Source organism: Homalodisca vitripennis, chromosome 4, assembly GCF_021130785.1.
Source record: "Homalodisca vitripennis isolate AUS2020 chromosome 4, UT_GWSS_2.1, whole genome shotgun sequence".
Taxonomy (NCBI): Eukaryota; Metazoa; Arthropoda; class Insecta; order Hemiptera; family Cicadellidae; genus Homalodisca; species Homalodisca vitripennis.
In genome coordinates, this window is record NC_060210.1 from 190,959,309 (window position 1) to 190,986,598 (window position 27,290).

Here is a 27,290-nt window from a genome sequence, read left to right on the forward strand (position 1 = left end):
TTCTGTCACCCTCAGGTCACACCGATGCCCAGACTCTGGCCATCATGCTGCAGGAACAGTTGGATGCCATCAATAATGAGATCAGGTATTCACTTGTGTTTGAGATCATCAGCTGTTATATAGAAACAATTGTACTTGAGATATACGACAAGAGCATCTTCGGTGCAGACATTCTGTCACCCTCAGGTCACACCGATGCCCAGACTCTGGCCATCATGCTGCAGGAACAGTTGGATGCCATCAATAATGAGATCAGGTATTCACTTGTGTTTGAGATCATCAGCTGTTATATAGAAACAATTGTACTTGAGATATACGACAAGAGCATCTTCGGTGCAGACATTCTGTCACCCTCAGGTCACACCGATGCCCAGACTCTGGCCATCATGCTGCAGGAACAGTTGGATGCCATCAATAATGAGATCAGGTATTCACTTGTGTTTGAGATCATCAGCTGTTATATAGAAACAATTGTACTTGAGATATACGACAAGAGCATCTTCGGTGCAGACATTTTTTTACCCTTCGGCCACATAAATTCCCAAACCCTGACCGGAATGTATTTTCAGTTCATTGCCAGTTCAGGAATACCTCAAGGTTCCAACTTGCACCCTCTTTTCTTGTTTTATAATAATAACATAACATCTATTCTGAACTGCAACATCCAGTTGTATGCTGATAGTATTAATATCTTTCTACTGACTTGGGAGTGGCAGACCATTAAGATGTACATTCAGCAATTAAGTCTGCTGAATCCGGCACTTCAATATCCAATTTGGTGACAAACGATAACAAGTTTTGTAAATGTAACCTTTGCGAGCAACCCCACATGAGCAATCCTATCTCGATCACTATCTCCCACTGTTTGAACAGTGGGTTGGGGTGGATGTTATGCAAGAGAGGCTTAGGGGCTTTGTTTCCCCTTACGATGATCTCGCCTGCATTATTTTTAGAAACAATGGCCTTGTTGAAACTGATATATTAGTGCTGTTGTGTCATCTTTCAAATGTGTATTAGGACATATTGTAGTGTTGGAATGGTTACATTTTACTTTTCCATAAGTTAAGTTCTGAATTATAAATATTAAATATGATTGAAGGTTTAGTTTGTTCTAAAATAATAATTTGAACAAACCTTGAAAGTACCTTTTTGAAGTTTGTTTTATTGTGCATAAACAAATTCAAAGTATTTATTGCACATTAACATTTGAGTCATTACATAAGTAATAAAAACAGGTACATGTCAGGTTTCTAAAAGTTTATTTCAAAAAATTAAACTAAAAATATCCAATGCTTTAGTTTAGTTTTAAAGTTATAAATAGAATGCTGTATCATTAATTAATAAAATTTAATGGGAAACAGTTCAAGCACAGTATTTCATGTTTTTGTAATTACATTGTGTCCTGAAAGAGTAAAGCACACCTTTTTTGACTGGTGCTGCTCCCAAACGAATTATATTTGACCTACCAATAGGGCCACAATTTTGGACTGAATGGGCTTGGAGCTAGGTTCACCTTGGACTTCCCTAGCTTTTACTTAAAAAGGTATTTTCAAATAAAGGCGATTCAAAAAGAGCGTCAGTTTTGAAACAGCTGGCAACAAGTTTGACCTTGACAGGATAACAGGATTTCAGACATTTGCCATTGTTATGGTTACTAAAAGTATAACACATTTCGAGGTTTGGAATCTATCTTCTTCGTCAGGTGGGGGAGGTTTTAGTAGATACAAAAATAGAGAACAGAAAGAAGAAAAGAAGGGAAAGAAAAGGATTCAAACCAAAAAGCTGCCTGTAGTCTAGTCCAGGCGTTGTCACTGCAGAGAATGCAAGTCACGAGTACGAGAAACAAAATCACACATCACACCGGCACGGATAAAAGCCTTGTGTGATGGATGGCAGATGTCGAAATTGTGTTATACCTTTTGTAACCATAACGATGGGAAATGTCCGAAATCCTGTTATCCTGTCAAACCTTCCATCGTCAATAACAACAGAAGAAGTTTTACCTTGTTTCTATTTCTGGGAACATTTTGATTGTTGGCACAGCATTCTAGTGTCTAACCTGTGACTTTCGTCTTTGGGGATTATCTGAAATCATTGGTGTATGCTAATAAACCCCGAAACATAAGAAGAAAATCGACGGGTTGTCGGCAAAATGGAAATTTAAACTTGTCGTGCAGTCATAGTGAATTTCATGGACAGAGTTGTTGCATAGAGGGGGCACATGCATGACATCATTTATCATACGTGAAATCGTAAGGTTATATGAACATATTGATGTTGTTTATTTTTTATTACAATAAATCTCTTAATTTGATATATCAAATCCGGCACTCTTTTTGAATCAGCCTTTATAAAGTGAGATTTTTTTGTTTATTACTATACCTGGATATAGCTAAACATAATTATACTATAGTTGGATAATTCTATGTACCCTGTACTCAAAACCACGCAGTCTGATATCGGGGAGTAAACTCAAAAGAGGCTAAAATTCACGTGTTGTTCAGACTCATTCAGGAGGAGAAGCAGAGCACAGAGGCACGCGCAGAGGAGCTGGAGTCTCGGGTTGGTAGCCTGGAGCACATGAATTTGCTGGCGCGGGGACGCAGCTTCGAGCGTTCCTCTCCTCCGCTGAGTGGCCGCAGCACACCCAAGTCGCATCACTCGCCTCAGCGTGACTACCTTCACAAGTACCATACGGTTAGTACAGCTGCTGTCTCATCATTGTCTCACCATCAGCTACATCTGGCAGTTGGCAATGGTTATACAGATGAATATCACAGATGGGCCAATTCCGATATTATTGATTTTAGTTTAAAACGTTGTATAGTGTTGTAAGTAATTAACATTGTAAACCAATTGGAAATATATTGATGACAAATTTAGAGTTATTTCAACTTTCAAAATTGATAAGAACTCAGTTATTAAAAACCATACCAGTAAAGTACTTACAAACATGCCATAATTGCACTTTTGACTAGAAAAAGCTACTTCAATAAATATCTTATCATATTCAATGTCCCCTAAGTTCACTGTAGATTATGAGCTTGCAAATCTTTCTATACATTGTACATTAGTAGAAGATTTAACTAAGATATTAAGTTCAAACTAGGGGCAGTAAACTTAGCGCATTAAGGGTTAAACAGTAGAAAAATTTTAAAACGGTTCTTACTTATAAACGTGCCCTGTAAATAACTAGATCAATGATGTGTCGAAAAAGAATCTCAAGTCCACCCTCGAATTAGCCCATCTGTGAATTGAAGTTTTTTTTTAAAATACCATAAATTCAAAACAGGAATTAGCTGAATCAAGTATTTTCCATTGAAACTTTTCATTCATATTTAATCAGTAAATACCTAAAAAGGTTTGTTGTGACATTTGTCTGTTTAATAAATTTTAAAGGTGGTGACAATATCTCAAACTGATTAATACTGTTAGTGTACAAGAATATACTCAGTTTTAGATCATAGTTTTGAATATTTGTTTACTAACTCACACAGTTTAAACAAGTTAAAATACTTTTACACTTGTGTCACTAATGGATCCCTCTGTTGCACCTTTTCATTATCCCCAACTGAACTGTTTGGAATGCTGTTTATATATGTATTCTAATCCTTCATCTCAATTATATCATTCTTACATGTTCGATTTTCCCCTGAAACTTATCTTGGATCAAAGCAGAAATGTAACATAATTTTCTACTATTTAGGAAATTTAGCATACTGTGAAACTTGTTGTCAAAACAATCCTATGGGTGAGAAATGCCCTGGATTAGTGAGCAACATTAAACAAAATAAGTTGGGAATTCTAAAACAAAAAGTGTAAAAACAAGTCCTGAAATTCACATTTTTTAATTTTTCCAGCTACAAATGGAAAATTACCTAAATGGAAACAAATAGAGGGGGGAATCTAACAATTCTAAACTAATCACTGATAATAGAAATATTAGACTAAAGCTCTTCTTCAAAAGATAAAAATCAGTGAGTAGAGAGGAGGCAAAATAGAGCTATTGATATGATTAGTCGAATACTTTGATGACTCGAGTAACCCGCATTTGAACATTGTGCAAACTCGAGTTGTGACTTAAGTCACCTGACTCGATCCTGTTCTAGTGACATCTCTGAGTTTTTTTTTATAGAGGGATAGAGCCTGAGTCTGAATATAATACTGAAAAGCCCTTTGAACCCGTCCTTACTTAATTTTTAGGCCCTCAGAATCTGAGGCTTTTACAGAATTCTACGAGATTTGAGAGCTCCTGTTCTCTGATATCTTTTGGGCTGAGAAGATAAGCTACTAGAATTTTTTTCTGGTTTTGCAAATGGCAGGACATTTTAACCATATGGTTTCGCTGATTTTTCTGCCTCTTCGCAGAGTCTGCATTAATCAGTCTGGATCCCTAAGAGGGCCATGTCCTGTCAGCATCCCAAGTACTAGTCGTACATCCTTGCATAGATATAGGAGTCTTAACCATCCTTTTGCATGTGGAGAGATAAACATTTTGTTTTGCCTGAGTCCTGAGGCCTTTCTTCAAGTCTCGGATCTAAGCCTCTTTTCCAAAACATGTACTAGAGCTCTACTTTAGGAGAAGGCTACACCACAGCCAGGCTCTGGTCTTACCAAAAGGCAATAGCATCAGCTATTTTAATCCCAGGAATGTCTTTATGGTCCGGCACCCAATTGAGGACAACTTTGTTCCTCTTTTCCAGTTTCATTAGTGATTACTGCATTCCCGTACTACCTTTGAGTCAAAGCCGAGTTTGGCGAATTTGTACAGTCAGCTGAATTCATCGTAATGGGTCAGGTGAATTCATTGTAACGAGTCAGGTAAATTCATAGTAACAATCCAGTTGAATTCATTGTAATGAGTCAGGTTTATTCGTTGTAACGAGTCTGCTGAATTCACTGTAACAAGTCAGCTGAATTCGTTGTAACGAGTTAGGTGAATTCATTGTAACAAGTCAGCTGAATTCATTGTAACAAGTCAGCTGAATTCATCGTAACAAGTCAGCTGAATTCATTGTAAGGAGTCAGGTGAATTCGTTGTAAGGAGTCAGGTGAATTTGTTGTAACAAGTCAGCTGAATTCATTGTATCAAGTAAGCTGAATTCATCGTAACAAGTCAGCTGAATTCATCGTAACAAGTCAGCTGAATTCGTTGTAAGGAGTCAGGTGAATTTGTTGTAACAAGTCAGCTGAATTCATTGTATCAAGTAAGCTGAATTCATTGTAACAAGTCAGCTGAATTCGTTGTAAGGAGTCAGGTGAATTTGTTGTAACAAGTCAGCTGAATTCATTGTAACAAGTAAGCTGAATTCATCGTAACAAGTCAGCTGAATTCGTTGTAAGGAGTCAGGTGAATTTGTTGTAACAAGTAAGCTGAATTCATCGTAACGAGTCAGGTTTATTCGTCGTAACGAGTAGAGTGAATGCTATGCTCGAATAGATCCTTTTATTAACCAAGTATAAGTATTCGACTCATCCCATCACTAGCTAAAGCGAGCAAAGGTAACTTTTATTACTGCTGAGAGATAACACCCTTGATCTTTGTCTTATTTCCTGTGTACGAGTATGGTTGTTGTTTACATTTTTATTATGTTTTTATAATAATTTATTAGACCACCACAAAATGGCTTTAAAAATAGTCATTGTGAATACTGTTGATCTCCTGCTTTCAAATAATCAGGACTTGGGTGTACTTTACCAACAGTAACATCAACTTTGTTACAAGTGTTGTCGTATAAGTGACTTTTCCTTGTGTTACAACCAATGGTTCTATCCAGGATGTTTCAGATAAATTAAGCTGTCAAACCGTTGAGGTTTGTCTATACCTCTTGGCCCATTTGTAACTGAAATAGATTACTTTTACACAAAACTCATCTCCTGGTTCAGTTTTTTTTAATTACATTGAACATTCTGAACCAACATGAAAAAACGTTAACAGAATAGAAATGTTGTGTTTTGATATTTGACCAAAGATTCCTCTGCCAACAAAACCCAAGGATCCTTGGTCAAAAAGGACAGTATAGAGGTCAAGTATTCAAGAAACTTCCTGGACAGGTTGAGTGGTCTAAAAAGATGAGTAAACATAATTGAAATTTTACAACAAAACAAAGCTACAGTATTAAACTGTAAGATATATTTTTATAACATTCTGAAGTAAATATATTCCCTTATGAATACATTTAAATCGTGGAGTTACAATGTATTCAATTGGCGTTTTGTGTGTTTGTATAAACCAGTGAATGTGATTTGAAAAATTACTCTTTCATGTTCAGTTGAATTGCAAGTGAGGTAGGTATTTATGATTTTCAACTGTCTTTGCATGGCTCAGCCATTACATTTTGCTTGGCAGGTTTATTTGCAAACTTAGCCAATCCGTTTTGCCATTGATCGCAGAGCTCAGATTTACTTACACTGTTGTATTGTCTTAAGTTAGTTGATGAGTTGTAATAAACCTTTATCAACCACATTTGTAGTTTACTTTTATTTTAGGATACAATGTTCAGTTCTGTCAATACACTGTGTCATTTTACTTTCAGCCGTTTTCTCTCTGTTTGTTTTCTTTTGCAGCAAAATCTTAAATCTAGGCATCAGAAAAGAACTAAAGTAAGAGTTAGTGTTAGTGTTGATTTTTACCGGCAGAAAGAAATGTAGACTGTTGTTGTCCCCTTCCCTTGTCCTCATTGTAAATATTACAATATGTGGCCAGTAAAGAGTAAGTTACTATCAACACCATCCTAGTCTCATAAAGTGTAATATTACTAGAGAGATAATGGTGCAGGAAGTCAAATCTGTCTATGTTTACTAGATGGAGATTTAATAAAATGTTTATTTTATTAGTATTGCTGCTATCATAGTAGTATCTAATTAATTGAGATTAATTAGTTATAGTTAATAAATGGACAGTGAAATCCTTCAGCTTAAAGAGACCTCTTGGAATGAATCATTTCCTTTGTCCAGTTCTCGTGAGGTTAATTTGTTGATTGATGGACATTGAAATCCTTCAACTAAAAAGAGACCCCCTTGGAATGAATCATTTCCTTTGTCCAGTTCTCTCGTGAGGTTAATTTGTTAATTGATGGACATTGAAATCCTTCAACTAAAAAGAGACCTCTTGGAATGATTCATTTCCTTTGTCCGGTTCTCGTGAGGTTAATTTGTTGATTGATGGACATTGAAATCCTTCAACTAAAAAGAGACCTCTTGGAATGAATCAGTTCCATTGTCCAGTTCTCGTGAGGTTAATTTGTTAATTGATGGACATTGAAATCCTTCAACTAAAAAGAGACCTCTTGGAATGATTCATTTCCTTTGTCCGGTTCTCGTGAGGTTAATTTGTTGATTGATGGACATTGAAATCCTTCAACTAAAAGAGACCTCTTGGAATGAATCATTTCCATTGTCCAGTTCTCGCGAGTGTATTATTATTAATGGACACTGAAATTCTTCAACTAAAAGAGACATCTGGAAATGAATAAGTTCCATTGTCCAGTTCTCGATTCCACTAGTAATGATATTAGAAATAAGGAACGGTAAAAGTTGGTCCCATTAAAAAAAAGAAGATGGATTTCGTTCTAAACATGTCTTAAATGTTCAGAAATAATCATTATGAGATGCTCAGATATGGTCATAACAGTTCAGACCATTCAGGCAATGTTTTTCAATAACGATCTTCATGAGGTTTGTTGCTGATTTGAGGTTGAATCATGTAAGATTAAAAAGATCTTTGTAATAATTAATATTCCCCTCAGGTTTCAGGTATATTGCTGTTACCTGATACTGAACACATAAAAAGTGAACGAACTAACCAAGACCTTTAAACAAAGATCCGTTATTTCATTGAAGGAGGAGATCTTCTTATGCAATAAAATTAATAACAAAGATAACAAATTAATGCAATAAGAGAAATACTTAAATGTCCAATAGTTTTAAATTTATTACACAATTTTGTATTTCCTTTACTGTAGTAAAGATCCGTTAATTGACCTCGAATTGGCTGGTATAAGCTCAGTTAATCGAGGTCCTACTATACAATAATCATGTAATTTTCCACTCACAGAAACCATTGTTACTTTAGCAACACATTGTGGCACAAGATCATTAAGAGATTTCAATTGCAATATCTAAGAGCTGTTGGGTTACAGGTTTATAAAATTTTCTAGAGTCTTGCGCTTTTGAGATATACTTTTATCAGTAAAACTATTAAATTTGTTTTAATTCTAGTAAACATTTCACTTAATTTTTTAAATTCCATTAAACTTTTAAACTTGTTTTGATATAATATTCTACTTAAAAGTAATATAATATTAATATTATTTCAGAGTTATTCCTGGTATTTAAATTTGTAGCTTAATATTACATTGATTCAACAGAATTGCACCTCAACTCAAATAATGTATATTAGTATTAGTTCATATATCACTTACACACATGTTAGCAAACCTTTGCCGTAGTTTTTTAGATTATTTTATAAAATTTAATATCTGATCAGTAGAAATCATAATAATCTGCAAAAGGTACTTTAAAGTTGTATATTGTAACTGTTGTTTCTGTTTATTTAGTTCTAATATATATAAAAATAATGAATTTTTATTTATTAAAAACTAAATCAATTGTGTTTTAATTTAAAGTGAGTTATAAAATTCAACTTTGTGTATGTCTCATATAGGCTACTTGTAATTTCATTTGTAAAATAATTATTTTTCAGAATTTTTTTATCTAGTTTGAAATTTGTTTTAAAAATAGAACATTACAAAATTATTCTTGTTAGCTAAATTCTATGTACTAGACATAGGTGAAGTAGACTAAAGTATTGTAAGTATAGTAGGGATGAGCACACCTGTAGAGGGTAGGTTATACTTAGCCTAGTGTTATTGTAGGCCCCAGCCTCCATGTCACCAGCTCACCTTCACCAATACGCTGCCAACCTCGTCAGTCCTGGTCAGCTCTCCGAGTCTCTCCCCGCCAGCCAGGTACTCGCTTGCTGCTCTTACTACCTCTGTTCTGTAGCTGTCATCCCACCTCATTCCTCTTTCATGGCCATCTCGCTATCTCGCTAGCATTCTGCTTCTTTCTTTTCTGTAGCTATCCGTTCCCTTCCTCCCGAGCCTCGCTCGATCGGCCGAGCACTCGCCGCCGCTTTCATTGCCGCTAGCATTCTGCTTCTCTTCTGTTCCGTAGATGACCATCCCCTCCCCTCTCCCCCTCCCACCACCCAGCACAAGTGTCAAGACAAAAATCAATTGTACACTCAGTATGTAAATATCACCCCGACAGTTATCGAGTAGGTGTCACCAATTTTACTAGTGAATTAGAATTAGTCTGTGAACTCTCCACGAATTGTTCAGTAGCTGATGGTTTAAGTATTTTGTTTGTGAACTCATTGCGGTGTTATTTATACTACTGCATGTTTGTGTATATTTTGTAGGTAGCGCTAGCATTAAGTGTGTGTAGGAGGTTGTTTTAAAAGATTATTTAAGAATATGTAGAGACTCACGACTCTTAAATTCAAATCGTTTAATAACGGTGAAATCGATTTCACAGAATAAGAAACAGTAAAAAAAAAAAACTTTGGTGAGTAGACCATTACAGAGGCTCTGTTGTTCAATTTATGTATTATTAAAAATGTATATATTGGATCTTGTTAACAAATTAAAGTAAATTAACTGTTTGAATTAGAAGTTTCAAAATTATTTATAGCAAAATGGATGATGAATTTATATTTAATGATTGTTTTCTTCAAACATCATCAGATGGATATGATTAAGAGGGCCACTCCAAAAGTTTTTAGAAGCAAGAACAGTTTCTGTGCTGTACACATAAGTTCACATGAGTTTAAAGTAATCTTCAGCGTTAGTGAACAACTATAAACAAAAATTGAAAAATCTAGATTAGTTGAACATTCTATAAAGGAAAATCACCATATAATTTTTGAATCATCAAATGTACTTTTTAAAGAATCTTCCTGGACTAAAAGAAATAAATAAATAGATAGAGAAATAAATAGTGCATGTATGACGGTTTTGAAATATAATTCTATTTCCCAACCTTCCGTACATTTCAGTGACATTTTTCTACAGTTAGTAAAAGAAGAAATCCATTTCAAAATTATGAATTGCAAACCATATTTTTGTACATAATTGTTTTATAATTTATTGGTTTTTGGTCTGTACAATTAGTTTTAAATTTTATTCTATTTTATCATATCTTTGTTTTTCTATTTTATACATGTCTTTTCTGTACACAATAATTAACTCATGATGCCTTAACCGGTGAAAGCGCTTTTGAAATACATTAAAATCGAGGAAGAATAAAAAAATGTCTTATGATAAAATTTGTTGAAGCTTTTAAATTAAAACATTATTTAACTAAATTTTATTATTTTATGAGTTGGTAAAAATTTTAATTTTAATATGTTCATACACAACTTTTTTATTGTTTCGTATGTTAGAAGAACAAGTGTAACATACCAAGTTGCAAAAAGATAAGTATCTGTAATACTGAGTATGACTTTTCTTATATTAGAGCAAAGCATTGAAAATCTGCACTTGCATAAAAGTTTTCTCTTATATGTGGCAAGTAGCTTTTACCAGCTGTAACAAATCAACTCAAGATATATAATCTATGTTTATTTGATTTATTATGGGTAAAATGAGACTAATTATAATGCCATATGTCAAAATTTAGTAACATAATAATAAATAATTCGAAAAGCCGATCTAGTCGGCCCTCGGCACTTTGCAGAAATACCTGCGGGCCAATTTTATCGGCTCTTAGCACTCAACAGGTTTCACAAATATAATGCTCAAGTAAACTAATTAATAAATAACACTGAATAGGAGATGACCTTGGACAGTCAGATAATATTGATAATGTTATTGTATTGTAGGATACAGGATTTTATCTATATCTCAAACTTTTGGGGTGGCCCTCGTAACAAATGAAATTAAATATTTTATTTGTTATTGTAAAAAATGGCTGGTTAAACATATATATAGCTTTGCTTATTGACAACCGTAAAAATGCTCTCAGATGAACAGATGTCAGTTTTTAAGATGAGGTTATTCTCTACCTCGATATTTACTATAACTACATAATGTTTGCCACTGCTTTTACAATATCTCCCTGAGCTTGGTTCTTCTGGCTTCTGTGTGATGTGACTTGCCAGCTTCCCTCCTCCAGCTAACTAAGGATTATTGCTTCGTCGCCTCTGACAAGGATGTGTTGTTTTCAGTAATAAAAAGCACTTGTAACAGATGAATTGGTATAATTTGTTTGATTAATCTAAAATACGCTACTTATTATTATAATAGAACTGCCATCAAAACCCTTGTACTTCCTCAACAACCTTGAGTATAGTAAGATAAGGTTGTTGATGAAGCGGTGTATTACCAATACCACAACGCTGTCGAAGAACGCTAATTTTACTAATTCGCATGACGATTCTTCTGCACATCATTAGGATACTCCTTAAGTAAAAACCTTCTTTAACGTCAAAATTGATGATTAAAATAACATCCCCTTTATATATAAACCCGTCTGTTCTTGAGACCTTAAATAGTTTGAGGACCTGATTTTAATGCAACCTCAAACCACGCCAAGCCTTTACAGATGTACAATGATGTGTAAAAAAGCACCAGTTATTAATTGGTACAACCCAACCTCTTAATGAGTTTTTACGCTGAAATGGCATATACGTTTTATTTTCAGTTGTGAAATGTATATATTGTTTATTTGTGTTTTGGTATTGTTTTGTTTTGTTCTATCCTGTTATGTTTTGTGAATATGTCTTTCAGCTTGTCTTTATTTATTTTTAAGGGGTGTTTTCAACGCAAGTATCAATTTATTTTTATTTTAAATTATTCTCTGTACAACTATCAAATGATTGAGGCTTTGTGCCTGTTTTAATAGGGTTGCCAATTTTCCCCATTACCACCATGATGCCTCATCATCAAGATACAATTGAAAGTTAAACTTTTATGTTTACAGTATAGCCTTGTTGTAAGGCTGGTAAGATACGATTGTAGGCAAATCTCATTTATATAAGAGGCTTGTTTTTTTAAGTAAGTACCGTTTTTAAACTCTGCTGCTGCAGTACTGTAGTTGGTGTTCCACTTTAGCAACCTGTTTACATACAACCATCTGCAAGCCACAGATGCAATTACAGTAAAAAGTTAATCATTTTTACATGCCTATTTCAAATGCTCCCATCAATTGAGAATCCCGCTGACTGTGAAGTATGGCTGTTATTTGTTTTCTTGGGGCTAAAGATGTGAAAGCATTTGAGATTTACTGTCAGAATTGTGTAGACAAAACATTATGAGTGATGAATGGCATTCAAATCTAAAAAAAAAGCTTTAAAAATGGCTGAAGAAATAAATGTTCATGACGAGAAACCAGTAGTGGAGCAACCATCAATGGTCACCAACGATTTGGTACAAAAATTGAATGGTAAAGAGAAAATGAATTGACATTTCATAATTTCTTCATTTTGAGAGTTTCCTCAGTTTCCAGAAGTGTTCTTTACGTCATTTTTATTGAATGTTTAAACTATCAGAAAACTTGCGGTAAAACGAACTCAAGATTTCATCACAGCATTTTGCTAGGAACAGTTTGATAACCCCCAATTAGCCCCAATTTAGCGCCCAGTGACTATCATTTGTTTATTCATCAGAAGAAGCATCTTAAAGCAATGTAGCAACAACAACAATAGCGTCACAAGTTCGCCTTGCACTCACTGTTAAATCATGTGGCAATATTATATGATGATAGTTTGCAAAAGGTTGTTTTTAGAGAAATGCCTTAATATTGATGGCAATTATGTAGAAAGTAGATAAAAGTGTGGGCTTTCATATAAAACAAACTTGTTACAAAAAATTGATTATTGACTTGATTATTTTTAACCTCAAAACAGTACTTACTTTAAAAACACCCATTGTACAGTACACAAAATGGCTGATGAGTTTAGTTCTTATCAAGGGATAGTTACTTATGGCATAATATAAGAAGTGGGAATTATTGTTTCCAGTTGTGTGATACTCTTTAATTTTTTATCAGTTACTCTGGCCCTATTTTTGTTTAGTCTAGATGGAATTCTTATATATGATATAAGATATATCTTATATGAATAGGCATGTGTTCTAGTATGCCCATAATACACTAATTATTTCACATTCACCATTAATCACTTTTATACAGTTTTATCCCGTAAAACCTGATATCATTGCATTTATTGGAATTCACTGCCCTTATGATATTTAGCTCGTTACATGACAAACGTTGGTAAACAGTTACAGCTGGCTCAACTACCAACGGACATGTCGGCCGAAGAGCTGCAGTCGGTGACAGGTGGAGAGAGCAGTGGTGGGGCTAGTCCACTCACGGCGCGCTCGCTGCGGCTTGAGCGAGTGGCCCAGGCGCTCGCTCATAGTCAGGAGGAACTGCGCAGGTACTAATTTGCTACACTCGCATAACACTTACATAATACTTACTATACATGAGGTAGGCAACGTTTATCTGCAGTAATTAATCATTTAATTCATATCGCATTTTAAATGGAGAGAATTTGTTAAGGACATTTGGATTTAAATGGTACTCTTATGAGTAAAATACATTCCAACAGTCACGAAAAAAAAGAAAATTTATTTTAACCTATTGGCGCCATATATTTTTCCACTTGACTTTCCTGGATGGATTTAAATAAAATTAACAGAAAGTGAAAGTTTACTAAAAATGTTCTGCTAACGGTTTTAAATGTTTATTCTAGCTTTCCTGAAAAGTACTAGAATACGCTTTTCTTGTTGTGTTTATGGATTATTAACAAATTTACTGTAGTTATTGTTTTTGCGGAAAATTAAAATTTGTTCAGTTATTTCTTTGTATTTTTGATCACATTCATTTATCTGTAAAAGTGTATTTAAAATTTTTAAAACAAACTTAAAGAATTGCTAATATTATACATTTTGTTTTATTTTGATATGTTATAAATGTACAAATTTATCATAGGGTTGGAAATAACATTTAAAAACTCATAACACTATGATAAAAAATTTGCAACTATCATGTTAAATCACCAGTGGGTTAAAGGATAGTATTTTTATCATATATTACATGATTGTTTAATGAATACATATCCGTTTTAATTTTTTTTTGTGGCAATTAATTTTTAAAATTGTTATATTTTACAATTTTATTTAAATTTATACATTTCTATGATTACAGTTATTTTCTTTCAAATGTTCATGAACAGTTTTCTGTTATTATTCTAGCTATAAGACAAAGGACTTATTTTACAATTCTGTGTATTATGAGACACACTTAGTCCATTCAACTGTTCAACTGTTGATAAAACTTCTTTAAGTTAAAATGCTATAATTAATTCTTTACAACATAAATAAAGAGTCTTAACCTTTTTTTTCAAACGAAGCAATTTGAATCTTCCACAAGCTAAACTAAAATGATCATTGTAAGTAATCATATATCTGGAGTTAAATATAATTGAATAATTTTATACAATAGATTAACATATTTCATGGCTAACTATACTTTTAACATGCATTTATTGAGCTAATAAAACTACTAAAATGACTTACACAACAATTTATGCTATATTAACTTCACAACAATATGGAAGCTGTTAATTAAGATTGTATGTGCTTGTGTGTGCACATGCTTCCATGTGTGCTTGTACTAAGTAGTGCTTGTGCTTGATGCTGGTGTTGCTTTGCCTCTGTTTAGACGGACCAGCGCTAACGCCCTCCCCTCCGCCAACCAGGCTGTGTACAACCAGGCTACACTAAGGTTCATTACTTTTATTGCCTAATCGCATGTCTGTTTGTTTGTGCCGTATCGTATTGCACAGAGTGTATTGCTAACTTAACTAACACCTTTAATTGTATTAGTTACACAGGAGATAAATCTCTAGATAAGGTGTGTCAGTTAGTTCTGAGATCCGACGCTAGGGCTGAACTACTTAACTTTCACTGTTACCGTTCAGATATTTACTATCTGAGCCTCTCACTCCACAGTCTGAGCGTTCACTTTTTCCGTCTCACAATTTATAAACTGCTTACGCGTTTTGGTATAAAGATACTATCACCAGACAATAAAAACACAATACATACATTGGCATTAGTGTTATCAACGTTTGTACCGAAACCAGTCAGCGATTTTTTGGAATTTGGATTGTACAACAAGCTGTGTTTTAGCGTATAATTGCTGCAGTTTTGGAATCTGGCACATCCAAAATGAATTTAAATCACAGTTTATAGAATTATATGAGTTATCTCTTGTGTAATTGATATAATCAAAACTAGTACTTACGATGTGTGGACGCCAACTTTAATATTTCAGATTGATTTTGGATCGAAATGTCCTGAAGATATCTTTAGGGGGCAAATCATAACATTTTCAGCTTCGTCTTAATTTTAAATCTATGCTTAATTTTGATGTTTATTTTGTGACAGAGGATGTCAAATCTGGAGCTTAATAAATTGAATATGTCTATTAAGAATACAATTTTTATATATACTGTTAATGAATATGTCTGTGTTAGTAAATTTGTAGAATTTTTAATTAGCCTACTTCAGTTGTAGTTAATTAAAAATATTCATATGATTGAACAAAATGTTAGGTTTGGACTGATCACTATATCCCCTTCTATTGGGTACACCTCTGGGAGTCAGTTGGAATGTAATTAAAATTTTAGAGGATATTAATTTATTTGTATATCTCAAATTTGTATTTACTCACCCAGAATTTATTTTACTTTCTGTGAAACAATGGACTAAAATTTTATTATGTTATACATTATTTGATTTCCTCATAAAGAGTAACAAGATTGCCAATAATTGTTTTTTATTTGTACGACTATTTATGTTAGCAATGTGATACAACAGATTTTGGATGTAAATCCCCTTTAATTTCGCCTAAAGAACAATTTAAATACCTCACTTTGATGTTTAGAGGAGGTAAGTTAGAAATCCACACATCGCAAGATGCTAGTATTTATTGTATAGTCAGGTTTGGTAAGTTGCGGTCAACAACGCCTTGCGGATTTTGTGAATGAACGTTGTTGTGTTATAATAATTTAATTAGATCACAAGTATAATTTAATTATACCTTTTATTTTGTTGTTGTATATGTATACTTACAAAACGGCAGTTTATAAAGTAATTCTCTATTAGTATTAAATTATAAAAATACTAGTCATAGTCATCTTGATTACACAATTCATTCATATGTAAACAGGTAAATTGTCAAAACTTAAAACTTTACTAATTTAAAAGACATTTACAAATACTGCAAGGCATTAACATTTATCAGTTTGAGGCATTAACATTTATCAAAATGAAGCATTAAAAATTTATAACCTTTTGAAATACAGGGTCATCGAAAAATAATGCCTAGATTTTAAATAACTGTCATAAAAAAACTATTAAAGGTAATTTAAAGGTTGTAGTCTTAAAATGTGCGGAAAGAAATAAATTTTTTTTTTTCATACCTTAGTATGTTTAAATGTGAGCACCGTTCGTTGCCCTGCAGATATCAAGTCTGTAGTCAACTTCCTGCCACGTGCGTCCAATCATATCTGGCGTAACAGTTAAGATTGCGGAAGAAATTCGCTCTCCCGAAGATGGTCCAAATCCCGAATCTTTTCTGTGTAAACTATATTTTTATGTACCCCCAGAAAAAGAAATCCAAAGGGGTAAGATCAGGACTTCTAGGAGGCCATGAAATGGGGGCTACTCTACCAATCCAACCGTTTGGGAAGCGTGCGTTTAGTGCAGCGCGTACCTCGCGATGGTAGTGAGGTGGAGCCCCATCTTGCATAAAAATGATTCGCTGTCCAGTCTGTTGTTCGATATCGTCTCATTGGGGGAACACAAACAGTTCAAGCATGTCCAGGTAAACTAGGCCTGTAATGGTTTTTTCTACAAAAAAGAAAGGTCCAATAACTTTGTCATGAAATAACGCGCACCACACATTGAGTTTGGGAGAATCACGCACATACTCGTGGATTTTGTTTGGCTGTTGCGATCCCCATACACGGCAATTGTGAGGATTTACACATCCATTTATGTGAAACGTAGCTTCATCATTAAACAACACTCTCTGTAGAAAAATTTGGATTATCATCAATTTCATTTAACATAAAACTTGCAAATTCAGTTCGTTTAGGGCGGTCGGTAGGTTTTATTTGCTGTTTTATCTGAATTTTATACGCATGAAGTCTTAGCCGTTTGTGCAGTACATTTTGTATTGTTGTTTTTGGAATGTTTAGTTGAAGACAGTAGGCTCCTAACACAAGATTGCCGGATACGCTCAACATTCTCTTCTGATGTTGAGGTCAGCCTGGTCTAGATTTTTTGCCGACGGTCCCTGTTTCCCTAAACTGGTTAAACCATCGAACGATAGCTTTGTTATCAGGTGCTGTTTGACCCGGATATGTTCTCCGAAAGAGCCGCTGTACACTGACAATTGACTTTGACTCCGCGTACCAAATCACGCACTGTGCTTTTTGTTGCACGGTCAACATCATACTGAGCGGCGGCGCGTCTGTGGCCGGCTGACCTCGACGATTGCGCAGCTTGTCTGCGCATCACAAAGACAGGGAAACACAATCAGACGAACTAAAAACAAAACTTGCGTTCACCAGTTATCGTCCAGTGAAAGAATTACTCATTTAACATGAAAGGTTTTGATGTTATAATTTTATTAAATCTAGGCATTATTTTTTGATGACACTGTACTATAACATATGAGTGTTAAATGCATGTGGTTATTAACACACTAACTTTTGATGAATTTTTCAGCTCTAACAAAAAAGCCACTAAATAGTCATTGATTGGTATTACCTTCAAGTTTAACTCCACTGAACAACTAAGGAAGCTCTTTATTGAAAAAGTCATTTATGTTTTAATTGGGAGATCTGGAAGTGATTTCAAAGTTAAATAGAAATTTAATTACAATTCATTTTAATGAAACCAAAACAAATAATTTTTTGACACCTTATGTATACAACAACCAAAGTGTTATTTAGTTTCGTATTATGCTTTACAATTCACATAATATTGACAGACTTAGAAAGGGTTAATACAACATATGTTCTTGTTATTTTGTCTTGTATGTCGAAAAGTATAATGTTATGCCAGTTTGAATAAATATATGATTTGTTGTTTTTATTTATTTATGTACATATATTCTATTTAGAACAACGCATTACAGTTTTTCATTTAATTCTTTATTAGATGCATCTTGTACATCTCTTTATCAAAGTTACAGTAAGTATTGTATGGTAAGTCAAATTTTGAGAGCCACTGTTTATATTAACATATCTTGACTGTGGTAAGAATTTATAATGTTCGTGTTAACTCTTCCAACAAAATTTTGTCTATTAACAAAACATCTCTTATCAGTTGAGAAAGAAAAGAGATATACAAATAGTCAGCTGGCTGGTGCCGTAGACACCCGAGGTTAGGTATGGCAGCGCATGTCTAGTCTGGCAAGTTCTGTAGACCTAGAGCAAGCTCCGTTCCACCAACCACACGGCACTCACCACTTGAACCTGCACAGTACTCGTTGTTATCGACTAACTCAATAGTTGTTGTAACACTTTGCACAGTATGTTCACCTGAGGATTCACTATTGTTACATTTGAATCTGTTCAGTGTTATTTTAACGAAACAGTTTATTTGAATTCAAAATATTGTATTTTTCATTGACAATTCTGGTTCAGTCAAGATTTATTTAAGGCACCTAAAAATGTCCCAGAACATTGGTCACTTGATTAGAGTGTGCCTTAGAGATCAAAATAAGAATTCTTTACGTTTACCATTGGAGTTCTTTGTCGCACAAGAAGGGTGGAATGGGTACAAATCTAACTAGGTGGAAAACTAGTTTACATTTAACTGACAAGATACTGCTTTTCAACACAAAATTTTATCTAAATTTTAATCATTCTTTTATTGATTGGAAATTCCTACAGGAACGGTACGATTCCAGTGTTCAAATAAATACACATAGGAAAAGTATGTAAGATTTTTTCTTACACTACCAATGGTAAATACCCACAATCATCTTGCATTTCAAATCGTAACTTCAAACAAAGAATGCGCACATATTAGTTTGGTGTACAAACATAAAGTTAATCTTGTTGTCCAATCCAACCAATTTTATCAGCCTTTAACAATAAAATCACGCACAAATAATATATTACGTTTAACCCTTCAACAAGGTTTCATGTGAGGGTTAAGTTTCAGTACACATTATATGCCTTTGCAATGTAGCAACTGTAGTTGGAACTATTTCAAATTGTTTGGAACTAGTTTTATGTCCCCTTGAGACAGAAAATTAATTCTACATGTACAACTGCACAAATAGTTTGATTCATATAATTTTTATCAAATATTATATCAGCTGATCATTCCAACATTTCCGAAAGGAATATCTCTTGTTATTTATTACGGACCATGTTGTAATTCACTCTATTTAGCAATATTTTCGGTTTCGGACATTTTAAAAGTATACGCTAAATATTATTTCAGTGTGTAATAAGTGCAAAATAGTGTGCCACCGGTGTTGTTGGATAGGTGTTAGGCCTAGCCCAATTGTGAAAGTTTTTAAAATTCGTATGATGTGAATAATTTAGGGTGTATTTCTTTTCTGGGTAGTTAGCTACTATTGTACTGTTTATTTTAAAGCATAGGCTGCAAAAAATATCCACTTTGAACGCAGTTAACATAAGCGAATATTGAGGTCGTAATGAAAAGACTTCTGGGGAAACTTTCTTGAAGGTACATCTGCAAACTCGTTTTTACCACTAGTAATCTTATGATGATTTATATAATAGACACACTAAAGTCAGGTGGCTTGTTGTGCTCTGGGATATTGTGTTGTCTCTGTGGAGGAGTGGTGCTGTGGTGTCGGGTGGTGCGCGGGGTGCCTGGCTGGCTTGTAGTGTAGTGTGTTGTATGCTAGGCCGAGCGGTTATTCGACTCCCCCCTCTCCTCTGTCTTCCCGCCACAGCAGCCAGGATTCGCTGCACAAACACGCCCTGGTGGGAGTGTCGGGGAGCCAGTACCTGCCGGTGAACACCAGCCCCGCCGCGCACGCAGCTGCAGCTGCCGCCGCCGCCCACAAGAAGAAGGGCATCAAGTCCTCTCTCGGCAGGTTCTTCAGCAAAAAGGAGAAGGTGAGGTGTTCATTTAGATCAGTTTTACTTTGTTTGCACACAGGGTCGTTAAAATAATGAGGCTGGTAAATCTTATACGTGTTTAAATTCTAAATAACGTTAATGCAATTTGCAAATTTAATCATTTTAGTATTTTATAGACTAAATTATTACTATCATCCCTTCGCTTGTGTTTAAATATTCCTGATCTACATTTCTCTATAAACCAATAAACTGTACTAAACTGTTATTTCTTCAGGGTAGAACCTCATACTATTGTTGTAAATAGTTTATAGGCAAAATAAAATGTGTTCTTATATACAAATATTTTTTAATTATAGTTAAAAAGTTAATTAGGTTTATTTGCTTACTTTATTTTTTATTGAGTCCAATCTCTAAGGAAGTACCCATAATAAGCGTTAGTCGTGCTCTATGTACCTACAGAATAAGTTCATGGCTTGGAAACATAATATGAAAATAAAAGAGTATACTATACTATATATACAGTCCAATAGGCCAATTTTGTTTTAAAAATGTATCTATCTATTGGGGACTCTTATACACCCAAAGGTGAACTCAGTCTGACATCACTAACTCGTCATCCCAATCCAAAGGCTTACTCAGTCCGACATCACTAACTCGCCGTCCTAATCCAAAGGCGAACTTAGTCTGTCACCACTAACTCGCCGTTCCAATCCAAAGGCTTACTCAGTCCGACATCACTAACTCGCCATCCCAATCCAAAGGCTTACTCAGTCCGACATCACTAACTCGCCATCCCAATCCAAAGGCTTACTCAGTCCGACATCACTAACTCGCCATCCCAATCCAAAGGCTTACTCAGTCCGACATCACTAACTCGGTCGTCCCAATCCAAAGGCTTACTCAGTCCGTCATCACTAACTCGCCATCCCAATCCAAAGGCTTACTCAGTCCGACATCACTAACTCGCCATCCAATCCAAAGGCTTACTTAGTCCAACATCACTAACTCGCCATCCCAATCCAAAGGTGAACTCAGTCCAACAGCTGTCTGACTAAGTTCACCTACAGACTCCAATAGGTCAAGTTCGTTAATAGTTGATGTATTATTTTTAATTAACTTCTAATTCCATTGTAATTCTTTATCCTTTTAATAGCGTATTATCAATACGCTTACTTTCAATATCAAGTATTTTATACAAAAATATGGATATACACAGTTTGGGACATTAAAAGTCACATCAACGCTTTTCAGCTAACCACAGTAGGGTCACAGCTGCGTTTTTGTGTTTATTTTGAAGCACTGTAAACCTATATTTTGTTATCTACATATTTTTGTCAGTAAACTGCTCTGCTATACCTCGTGATTTTTAGAAGCAAATTGTTGTAATTCTTATCAAATTTGCCAGGTGTCAGAAGTGTGTTTTATGTGTGATGTGTAGAACTACAGAGTGGGACCAGCTATTTCTCGCCAAACGCTGAGATCAGCATTCCTACTACGCCTTTACCGCTGTCTTCAGCTTTTTTATGGCTACCAGCAACACTTTTCTTGATTAGTGTTATGTCTTCGTGAACAATAGGATTTTCGTGAATATGGCTGAGGGAGCTGTGCAGTGTGCAGGTTCAAGAATACGCAGCTGGAGACAGCAAAGCAACAATTCATGCAGTCACTGATTTTGTCAGTGTTTTATAATTTTCTCCTGCATATGGCAACAGTATATCAGGGAGGGACATTGATCAAATACAAAAGATTCAGAATTCTGTCGTACAATTATTTTCAATATTGGGCTTTTCGAACATGTGTCTAACTATCAGAATGCTTTCAACGTGTTGCCGATGGAGATCACATGCAGGGTGCTTTTAAGTTGCCTGATCTACAAGGTTCTATCCCTCAAGGAACCTCAGTACATGAGTTAAAACTCACACACCAGGAAGATGTTACTCAACGTAGCACCTGTTATGATCGGGAAGTACATTTTTCCACGGTGACACAGAAATTCGGAAGATTTTCTTATTTCGGTCCTGCATTGTAAAACGGCCTCCCTAAGTGTCTTAAATTTGGTGTTTTGGTGTAACTTCTCAAGCCTTCAAACTAAAGTTGGGATGCTTTATTAGGATTTAATATAGAATATAAGTATCTCAATTTTATCTTTAATTTTGTATGTGTTAATTTTAACCTATATATTGTAAATCTGTAAGTTATTCAGTAAGACATAAGTTGTTCTGAAAGACAGTGTAACTGAGAAACGCTCGTAATAAAGGTGTTTTTATTTATTTATATTTTAGGACAAGGCTTAAAATGTATTCGAAGAAAGCATTTAGGAAGCTTCCTATTGGTGACTAAAAAATTTAAGATTTTTCCAAGTGGTCAAATGAAATTTTTCTCACAAAATGTCATAATCTCTAAACAAACACAATATAAAGTACTGAAATAATAATTACAAAGTTATCTAACTAATTAAAAAATATTTACTTTTAGTGGCCTGTTGAATGTTTGGAAAGTTACCGCTCAAAGGATTAACATTGAAATAGTTACTGAAGTACCAGACATATCATTGCAAACTTGACTGTTTGGTTTAATATTTATTAATAATGTAAAGAATTCTGAACTAATAATTTTAAAACTAGTGTTAACCCAAGAAACTAATCTTCTACACTCATGCAAAGTTTAAGAATATATCTCAGGCCTAAGTACATTAGGCGACAGTTTATTTGTTACAATGCAGGCTTGCAATGATATGTCTCATACTATAATGAGTAGCAAGTCTAAAACAGTAGTTACTATTTTGCTTTTCCAATATACTCAATTATTCATTAACTTATGTTCTACAAGATGTTTTCAAACTATTCGATTTAATGTCAAATTTTCTTTATTCCCACACACCTAGTGTTGATGAGAAAAAACTTTATTTTCAATTCATCACATTTTAGTAACACATGTACTTTGGTGTAAGTTGACATCACTACCCATTTACTAATGACACAAATTGGTGACAGGGTAAAGTGAAAGAAGGCGGAATGATGGTCGGAGTGGTGGACCCGAGTCAGATGATGTCGACATCGTACGGTGAGATGGACATGAACGCCAGTGACTCGCTCAGCCTAGGGGGCAGCATAGGACAGAAGGGTGATTTCGACAGGAGGAAAAAGAAGAAGTGAGTAAATTTAATGTATACTTTAAACTGCTCTTCATTTGGAAAATGCAAAAAAAAAAATTGGAGCTTATATAATCTTGGTCCTTTGAGTGTTTTGGTAATGAATGTAACAATCAACCATCTTTGATCTCTCAGCAGTACAGACACACACAACCGTTTTGATGGTGGCAAATATTTTCCATTCCTTGCAAGCTTCCAAATCCAACCATTGTTTGAATGGACTTTTAAGGTTCATTTGCCCTTATTCTCCTGGTCCTTATTAGATGCTTCACTTTCCTGACCATGTTTTATCATACGAATATTCTGGACTATCATCAACGCCCGTAAAATATTTGGTGTAATCTCCTTTCATTGGCGTGCTTCAGAGGTTTTAAAAATGATTCTGTTCACTTGTGCTGATGTGTTTTGTTGCTTAAAATAGTAATAAAGAATACAGGGTGTTAATTAAATCTGCATAAAGTCATTGACAGTGGTAACTTGATGTTTGGTTCTAATATGGACAGGTGTTACAGGCATGAGTTGTTGGCCGAGGCGATGAAGGCAGGAACACCGTTTGCACTGTGGAACGGCCCCACTATCGTAGCGTGGCTCGAGCTGTGGGTTGGCATGCCTGCTTGGTACGTGGCAGCCTGTCGTGCCAATGTCAAGTCAGGAGCCATCATGAGTGCCCTTAGCGATACAGAAATTCAACGTGAAATAGGAATCAGGTATGCTTATTTCAATGTTTTTTTTTTTTTTATAACTTTTAATGTTTCTCCTAAAAGTTTTACACTAATCAAAATATGTTTACATATTTAGTAAGGTTGTTTAGGATTTATGCAATAAATATAAAAACCAGTACAGAAAACATTTTCTTAATTATTCGTTTTTCATTTTTACATTTTATACCACATCTGGTGCATCGACTATGTGTAGTTGAAATAGCGTTTCAGTGATAAATGAGTTTAAAAACGTTTAAAACATTAACACTTTTTAAAATGTTAAGCCATTTTAAAACATTAGTTTAATTTAAAAAGCTTTTACGAATTACTGCAATAAAAGTGTGGAACCCTTGAATATTTTCATATATTTGATTTTCTCTGGCAACTTATATAACATAGTATTGATGTATAAATAGAAATTTAAAAAATAATTCATTTATGTTTTAGAGCCTGTTTTCATCATTTGCAGTGAAAAACTGTGGCTGAAATGTGTCATTTGATTGTTCATGTAACAAAAATAGATTACATAGTAAAAAAGACATATCTACTGTACATATAGCATATTTTGTTTTCTATAAACACTAATTTTTTTGACAGCATTTGTAATACTTAAGTACAAAATTATTTCACTCTTTTATTGCAATTTATCATGTTTGAACATTTTTTCCGTTATTAAACTAAATGTTTTACTCTTGTTTTTAATAATGTTATTTGCTTTTCTTACAAGAGGATGGAAGACAGAATTTGTATGTAAAAAATACATAAACAGTTATATTTTATTTCAAACTTTTTTTGGTTGGTAGAAATATTTTTCATCACAATATTAAAATTTAAGTGTTTACAAGAAAAACCATATGCATTGTGTATATTATTGGTAATTTTTTGCAAAGAAGCTTGTAAGCTTGTTTTAAAGAGGGTGACCAAGTTGTACCTTTAGCATCGCACCAGACCTAGAGCTTGTCCTGCTCTCTTGAAATTAAAATGGTTAGTGATTTGTTTCTTTTGTGGCAGCATTATATTGTGTTTATGTCATCCAAGTGCTTTAATAATTTATTCAAACAGATTACAAGTCATTGATGAGTTAGGACTATCGAAACCATCAACATTCTCAGACAACAAGTCCTAATCCTGTTCACAGTAATCCACTCCACCGGTTAAAGCTACGGCTAGCAATTCAAGAGATGGTGTCATTGACAAGTCCCTCAGCCCCCAAAACCTCGCGCACAACACTCGCGTTTGGTGACATGAACCACGAGTGGATCGGCAACTCCTGGCTAGCGTCACTGGGGCTGCCGCAGTATCGATCCACGTTCATGGAGTGTCTGGTGGACGCCAGGATGCTGGACCACCTCACGAAGAAAGACCTCCGGGGACAGCTGAAGATGGTGGATAGCTTTCACAGGTCAGTCATTCTTCTGTAGCGTGATTGGATAAACCACAAATAGAACCATCGTTGGAATTACAGAAGTTGCTCCATCTACCATCCACCTTGAAAATTCTCCGGCACAATCAGGAGATTGTGGATAGTAATAAGTTGAAAAACAAAAGTTTTTCCAAACTTATTTTTCATTTATATTTGTTAAACATATCAATTAGATTTTTTAAAAATATATACAAAAATGTTGGCTTGAATTAGTGTTAAATTAAAGACAAAACTATAGGTATGGTGCACATTCCATACTAAGGTTTTGAAAATAAATGTTATAATAGAAATTATTAAACAAACAGAAATATAAGCTGATGCAGAACTGCTGAGAGAATAAATACACACGCAAGAGAAGATAAACTCTTCTGATTTTGCGTGGGAGTTACCAGTATTTTATATTTTCAATTTGGAATTTTACTGTTGTCTCCTGTTAATAACCAAACACACACACACACACACACACACACACACACACACACACACACACACAAAAACACACATATCCACACATCCAATATGAAAACATAAGCTATCACATGCAATATCATTACTGTATCTATTATCTGTCTTGAGGCAACTACTGTACATTTGAGGCAAAAATAATTTACCCAAAAGTAAATTTGTTTATAACTTTATTTTTTAAATAGTAGATATGGTGGATAGTAATAAGTTGAAAAACAAAAGTTTTTCCAAACTTATTTTTTCATTTATATTTGTTAAACATATCAATTAGATTTTTAAAAATATATACAAAAATGTTGGCTTGAATTAGTGTTAAATTAAAGACACAACTATAGGTATGGTGCACATTCCATACTAAGGTTTTAAATGTTAATAAAATCCAGTTGTGTCATGAGAATCCAGAGACAAAATGACAATTTTATGTCATAATTGTTGTTTTAGTAAACAATGTTTCTTAGGTATCGAAAAACCTCAAAATTCAGTTCACGTCATGTCAGGTCAGTAGTCCTGCTATATATAATTTTCATAGTTGTACTGAAGTGCTGCAGGTCAGAATGGTATTTTTGTTTAGATTTAAAAATCACAACTCATTTACCAAGTATTTTAGAATTATGATTTTATCAGTTTAAATATAGAGTAATTCTCCTATTTAAAACATATTTTTGGCAAATTTTCAACTTTATTGCTACACTTTCGCTATAAGTAATTCCATACATTCTGTATTATTTTAGTAATATGAATAGTTTTCAATCTAATATAAAATATAATTACTTGTTATAATGAAATATCCGCTCCTTTTTTTGGTGACAAGTCAAGAAACAGGGATACTTGCAAAATGGATAACAAAAACATCACAGTAGACCTCTTATAGCAGAACAATAGTAGTAGTTATAAATATTGCTGCTAGAGAGCAGCATCTGCCAACTAAACATATGAAGTAATGTGGGACTTATCCCCTTAACTGCCACGCCCGTGTTATCACATTCCAAACAGCTGCTATGCAAACTGCTACTACACTGTGACGGTCAACTAAGGAACTATCATGAAATTATGAAAATAATGAAGTTCTACCTGGAAATTTGAACAGAGCGTTATTGTCTTTTTAGTTTTTTCAATTACGTTTTTAAGTTGTTACTGCAAGTTGTATTTTCTATTTTCATTGTGCTTTGTATGGCAGGAATTAGTTTTATTAATGATAAGTTTTATCACTTTTAGAGTTTTCTGGATGTATTGTTAAGCATTCAGCAGTTTAACTTTACTGAGAATGATTGTGATCGACATGCAGACTCAATTTATCAACCCACAACCTGATGTGAGAAATCAGGAGATTCTGACGGCATTTTGGTAAATGAAGATATTGCTGCAGTTAATCATGGTAAAAAAACACACTACATTTGC

General features: G+C 34.3%; 1 protein-coding gene across 12 annotated transcripts in view; it reads left to right on the top strand.

The window, feature by feature from the left end:
- LOC124360822 (liprin-alpha-1) overlaps nt 1-27,290 on the top strand; it is a 204,530-nt gene that overhangs the window by 168,203 nt on the left and 9,037 nt on the right. For 4 of the 12 annotated variants that reach the window (XM_046814752.1, XM_046814749.1, XM_046814748.1 and 1 more), the window contains 8 exons: nt 2,505-2,697; nt 8,877-8,969; nt 13,287-13,444; nt 14,734-14,796; nt 19,975-20,188; nt 23,146-23,303; nt 23,807-24,010; nt 25,143-25,406. In XM_046814752.1, the coding sequence (XP_046670708.1) occupies nt 2,505-2,697; nt 8,877-8,969; nt 13,287-13,444; nt 14,734-14,796; nt 19,975-20,188; nt 23,146-23,303; nt 23,807-24,010; nt 25,143-25,406 (1,347 nt within the window). The remainder of the gene's footprint in view (nt 1-2,504; nt 2,698-8,876; nt 8,970-13,286; nt 13,445-14,733; nt 14,797-19,974; nt 20,189-23,145; nt 23,304-23,806; nt 24,011-25,142; nt 25,407-27,290) is intronic. The other 8 variants (XM_046814754.1, XM_046814758.1, XM_046814753.1 and 5 more) reach the window with 6 other exon arrangements.